The sequence below is a fragment of the Phragmites australis genome, chromosome 14 (genome assembly GCF_958298935.1).
Source record: "Phragmites australis chromosome 14, lpPhrAust1.1, whole genome shotgun sequence".
NCBI lineage: Eukaryota > Viridiplantae > Streptophyta > Magnoliopsida > Poales > Poaceae > Phragmites > Phragmites australis.
Window position 1 is genome coordinate 24,077,499 of NC_084934.1, and position 6,046 is coordinate 24,083,544.

Below are 6,046 nucleotides of genomic sequence, written 5' to 3' on the forward strand. Positions count from 1 at the left end.
CACTAGAGTGGAAGTTCACTTGCTGAAGAAGTAGGGACATGGAGTTGGGTTGTGTCCGAAGGTGACAATAGATATCTTAAATTTGAGACTTTTAGTATGTTAATATAACTTAAATAGGACGTGGGAGTAACTTATTACTGTTTTTTTAAATAGTCCTAAATTCGCGTATTGGGGTTTTGAAAAAAACGGTGTATCCTCGTATCGTATCGTATCGGTCCGATACGGATACACGCATCTGCTGTATCGATGTTGCAGAGCTAGCAACTAGCAGCCCATAATTTTTTACGAGAATATAAATAGAAACTCACAATCATAAACATGAATTTGGTATTGAAATTATGTCGATGGGAAAACACTTTTTTTTTCTTCAGAGTTCCTTCCTGCTCCTTCTCTTATCTTGATATGTAGTACTCTATGCCTTCAACACTATTTCCTAATCTAGTAGTACAGAATGGAGGTGTTCGAAACCCTATCACATTTTGCAGACTCATCGAGGTATATTAGTCAAGGCAAACCGTATACCGGAAGAAATTGCTCACTGCCGAGGTAGATTATGGCTCCTGATGCGCCTCGAGGCAGAGGGAGAGGTCGATGCGCGCGCGCTGGCACTGCGACCGCTTCAGCGCGGTGCCAGCGCTGCCGCAGAGGGTGCGCACGGTCTCGATCTCTCCGGGGCAGCAGGCGGTCAACACACACTCCGCCAGCGCCCGGTTGAGGTGCCGGCACAGCACCTCCGGCTGCATCGGCCCGCGGGCGGCGCTGCGGTGGCACTCAGCGAGCGCCCGCTGCGTCGAGACGCAGGGCCCCGGGACGGACAGCGCCGTCGAGGTTTCCGAGCCGGCCTCCCGCTCTCGCCGCCCGCCGCCGCCGCCGCCGCTCATGGAGTTTGGTGGTGGGAGATCGGCGCTTGTCCGTCCCGGCGTGATCTCGTCTCCCCTCGAGGCTTAGCTAACGATCACCGTTAGGCTGATTCTGACCGGCCTACAAAGTTTGGCCCGATTGGATGATAGATCGGCCCATGAGTCCCTGGTATACGAGTTTCTTCCAAATGCCGATTGGGGCTGGGCCAACAGAGCTTCCAATATCCAAGCGATTTTGTGCTAGTGGCATCTTAACAAGATCTATGACGTAACTGTTTTATGATGTGCCTGGTGATACGTGTGCTAATTTTTAATGAGTCACGCGTATCAGCAACAAAATCATGTCGTACAGTTAGGTCAAAGGGACTGTTCCCCTTGTTACTGTTTCACGCTTTTTTCAGAGATCAGGACACGAAATGGAAACGACGACTTTTCTCGGTGTATCTCGTCAACCAATCAGTAGCTTGGCTATAGAGATGCAATGACTTTTTTTATTTTAATCTTTTTAAAATTAATATTTTAATAATAACCTGTCGACACTTAAATTTTCAGAAACTAGCCGATTTTATCACGCCAATGTATCTGACGTGACTCCTCAATTTAGTCACGTCATATTCATTGGCGTGACTAAATTGACCACGTTAACAGAAACTCCAGCGCCTTTACACATGAGTTCGACGTGGCAGCCTGAGTCACGCCAAATTTATTTGCTTGACTATGGTGAACAGTATTTTCGCGGGTGAACAGTGTTTTCTGCGGTTTTAATTATTCTCTTTTCGCTTTCTCTATTTAAACAGTGGAGTTGTCGTACTCTAAAATTCATAAAACTTTTTCTGTATATCCTATAATTCATGATGAATCCATTTTAAAAGGATTCACTCAATACCCGATCTAGGTTTTAAAATAAAAAGTCCAAAAATATTTACTTTTAGAAATTCTAGTATTTTTAAGGCCTCAAATAAGTTCCCAAAAATTTGAGAAAATTCACTAATATTCCTATCATGTGGCGTAATAATTTCTAAAATTATTTCCAACCCTAGATTACTTGGTGAAAAAGTGAGTTCCTTTGCAATGCTCCATTTATATGCATTTTTATCATTTGATACTATTTAGTCTTGTAAACGCCCTCTAAATAATTAGCAATTATGTTCGATTTTCCTCAAAATTTTGCTAGCGCTTAATGCAATATGTACAATATTTGCAAACATGCACATCCAATAGAGTCGTAGAATTTGAATTATTCAATTTCGAATGTTGGTATATGTTACAATTTGTTCTATAACAATAATACTTAGGTGACTTGTGGAGCCAAAAGAATTGCCATTTGTGGTCTAAACCATACCAAATTTATTGTATGAATAGTGCAGAATATGTTTTAGCCGAATCACACACATGATTTTTAGGAAGACTAATAAACTTTAAATAAGTAGACTAAAGAGAAAGAATAAATGAAAAAGAGTAAAGATTGGTATATAAATTACAATAAGTTATTTTATGTAGTTATACCTGCCATCCGAAATGTAGAGGTGTCGTATTGTCTTCTTAATACCTTTGACATAAGTTGTTGTAGCAGGTTTAATAGAGACCCCTTGTCCTATTGTGTCTGTATAATGTTAGATTATATGTTATTTTATTAAAGTTATATGATGTTATTACAATAGATAAAATGTATATTAGGAATGGTAGATGTAATATATAAATGAATATATAGTTACCTGACATGTTTCTAGTGTAATCAATTCTGGTCCTTAATGTATCAAAGGATACTAGAGTATATGCATACTTGGGGAACGTTGGAGAAGCACCAGGGAATTCAATTACCTCAGTGTGACCTGTGAATTTTATCATGTATATGTGGTTAACTGCTCGATAATTATTCTTAGCTGGGAACACTTGGAAAAACTTTATGAAATATACAACTCCTTCTCTAAGGTGTGGCTTGAATTGATCTACATGGCGTTGTGGCACTTGAGCTTCCATTGCATTTCCCTATATATTTGCATAGAAAATTATTGTAAATGATGTATACTCTTTTATTTTTTCTAAAATACCTAATATTTGTGGATACCTCTTGATCCAATAGTACAAAATCAAGTCTATGGACCTTTTCTGGTTTGTCATCCAGAATATATTCGGATAATCTTGTCACGACAGATGTGTTGTCATTTCATGCTAAAAGCTCTGTCGTGTAATCACCATCGGATGGCTCATTCCAATCCACAGTTAAACTACTCATGAATAATGGTTACCACTGTTTCATTCAATGTAACCTAAATTGTGTATAGATTCTTGATGAACATATCTCATGGCTTAAATCTAAGAACATTAATGTTATCAATTGCCTACTTTCAACAAAATTAAAAATTATTTCCTAATTTAAATGTACGTTTCAAAATGCTTAATTCATCCTGTAGTCTCAAAGGCTATGGATAGCTATAGCACTTAGCTATGTTTGAACATGCACAATTTAAAGTTTATTAGTCTTCCTAAAAATCATGTGTGTGTTTCGGCTAAAACATATTCTGAACTATCCATACAATAAATTTGGTATGGTTTAGACCGCAAATGACAATTCTTTTTGGCTCCACAAGTCACCTAAGTATTATTATTATAGAACAAATTGTAACATATACCAACATTCGAAATTGAATAATTCAAATTCTACGACTCTATTGGATGTGCATGTTTGCAAATAGGACCTGTATATGTTGCATTAAGCGCTGGCAAAATTTTGAGAAAAATCGAACATAATTGCTAATTATTTAGAGGGCGTTTACGAGGCTAAATAGTATGAAATGATAAAAATGCATATAAATGGAGCATTGCAAAGGAACTCACTTTTTCACCAAAGTAACCTAGAGTAGGAAATAATTTTAGAAATTATTAAGCCACATGATAGGAATATTAGTGAATTTTCTCAGATTTTTGGGAATTTATTTGAGGCCTTAAAAAATACTAGAATTTCTAAAAGTAACCATATTTGGAGTTTTTTATTTTAAAATCTAGATGGGGTATTGAGGTGAATCCTTTTAAAAAGGATTCATTGTAAATTATAGGACATACAGAAAAAATTTCATGAATTTTAGAGTACGGCAACCCCACTGCTCAAATAGAGAAAGCGGAAAGAGAACAATTAAAACCGCAGAAAACACTGTTTATTCGCGAAAATACTGTTTGCCATAGTCACTCTAACCAATTTGACGTGACTCAGGCTGCCACGTCGAACCCACATGTAAAAGCGCCGGAGTTTTCGCCAACATGGCCACTTTGGTCACGCCAATGAATATGGCGTGACTAAGTTGGAGAGTCACGTCAGACACTTTGGCGTGACAAAAAAGGGCTAGTTTCTGAAAATTTAATTTTTGATGGGCTATTATTAAAATATTAATTTTAAAAAGGTTAAAATAAAAAAAAAGTCAGATGCAAGTGAGTCAACCAATCGGTAGCTTGGGTCATAACTCTAGTTCATTTGGCTTTTAATCTTAAGAGAAAAAAAGAAATACCAAACAGGTGAAAATATAATTTTAGTTAAAAAAGTGGATGTTGGGTTGATCGAAAAAATGAAACTTGCATTGTTGTCATGACAGTAGTAGCATCATCCTAAAACCGCCCGTTAATCGTCACGATATAATTCATCTAAGAAGAGCACCACGGAGTGCCATCCAACGGCTATGAAGTCCCTGAAAATCTCTCCTACTTAAAAAAGAAGTAAGGCGTGTTCCGTCCGCCGAATATTCCTCTGCCTCCTGCGAATCCTCTGCCCCCCCCCCCCCCCCGCCTGCCCGCCGCAGCCACGTTCTCCTTCTCCGCCTCGCCTCTTCCTCGCTCTCGCGCTATCACCGCTGATTCGCCGCCCCTGCCTGCCGCGCCACCGGATCAAGCGTCCCCCGAACCCAACCCTTGCCGCCCACAGCGGGTTAGGCCCCCACCGAGGAGGTGACGAGCGGAGCCAAACCTCCACCGGCGACGAGGAATGGGAGCCGTCGACCTTCCGCGATGACGCCCCAAACCCTAGATCCCGCACCGAGCATGCCGGCAGCGCAAATCCGCTAGTAGTCCAGCGGTGATGCGCACAATCCAGCGGACGACGACGCGCCTCCCATAGCTGGCCCTTCCTCGTGCACCGGCGGGCACGACCCTACCGTCCAATCCGGTGGACGACGACGCGCCTCTTGTCACTGGCCCATCCACGTGAGTCCTTCCCTGGCGAGGGCGACCCAACACCAGATCCCTTCATCTTTCCCTATTGCAGATCGCTTCTCTGATTTCTCCCCCAAGATTTCAAGCACTCGCACATTCTTCTTTTTTCCCTATTTCTTCGCTGATTTCTCCTCAAATTCTTCCTGACACAGTCCCTGACTTGTTCCATCCTTCCTCTCAATATGTTTGTTGTGCCTCACCGCCGGCGACCGGACGCAGCAAGCCAGGCCTCCTCCCACTGAATCCTTCTCTCCTCGAGTGGTGATTTCATCTTTTGCTGGTAAGTAAAACCCTAGCTTGCTATGATAGATTGTTCTAAAAGTTCGTTTTTGTTCTGCGGGAACCTTTTTCTCCGGTTCTCCCTGAGATTGCGCGTGGTACCTTACTAATGCAATCCTGCGATCCATTCATCCATGGTTCGGTTAGGTTCTTCTTCTTCGGAGTGCAAAATCAATCTCAGCTGACACCACAGGAATTGGTACCCAAAGTTTTTCATCAGGGGGTTTAACTGAACCTGATGCCCCATGTTAAGACCGCCCCTACCAGCTGCTGCTCACCTCGCGGGGTGATTCCGTCGTGATCGAGCAGAGCGTCTCGTCTTGGGTTCAATAGAGGTACGCCGGCGTCTTCTTCTTGGTTCTGTTCGCTGTCAGTGTATAAACACAATGCAAATGGCATCCTGCTGAGTGGAGAAATGGCGATACTACTGTGTAACATCAGTAGGAAAAAAAGGGAGAAATTTGACGTAGTTTCTGTCTCCCTTCACGACTGCATTTTATTCAAAGGAGGATTTTCCCCCTTGCACACTCTCTGGCACGTACTTGTAGAATGCAAGTTTTTACTTGATTTGTGTATGCCGAGTAATTTTCCACAGGTGATGTCATGATTGATGCCTGACACCCGTTTCTTTATTTCAAATAGCATATGCTGAGAAGAGGTTGGTAGCAGAAAATGCAAGCTCGCAAAACATAGTATGAGCCTCATTT

At 41.6% G+C, this 6,046-nt stretch overlaps 1 protein-coding gene across 1 annotated transcript; it reads right to left on the minus strand.

Annotated features, from left to right (window-relative positions):
* Positions 1–293: 293 nt before the first annotated feature.
* LOC133890041 (uncharacterized) lies at positions 294–1,052 on the minus strand. Its single transcript, XM_062330483.1, has one exon. The coding sequence runs from the start codon at positions 879–881 to the stop codon at positions 552–554; it is 330 nt and encodes a 109-aa protein (XP_062186467.1). The 5' UTR covers positions 882–1,052; the 3' UTR covers positions 294–551.
* Positions 1,053–6,046: the final 4,994 nt, after the last annotated feature.

Bases quoted from the DNA above. Each gene is read 5' to 3' on its own strand.
- LOC133890041 (XM_062330483.1), bottom strand. From the start codon at position 881: ATGAGCGGCGGCGGCGGCGGCGGGCGGCGAGAGCGGGAGGCCGGCTCG.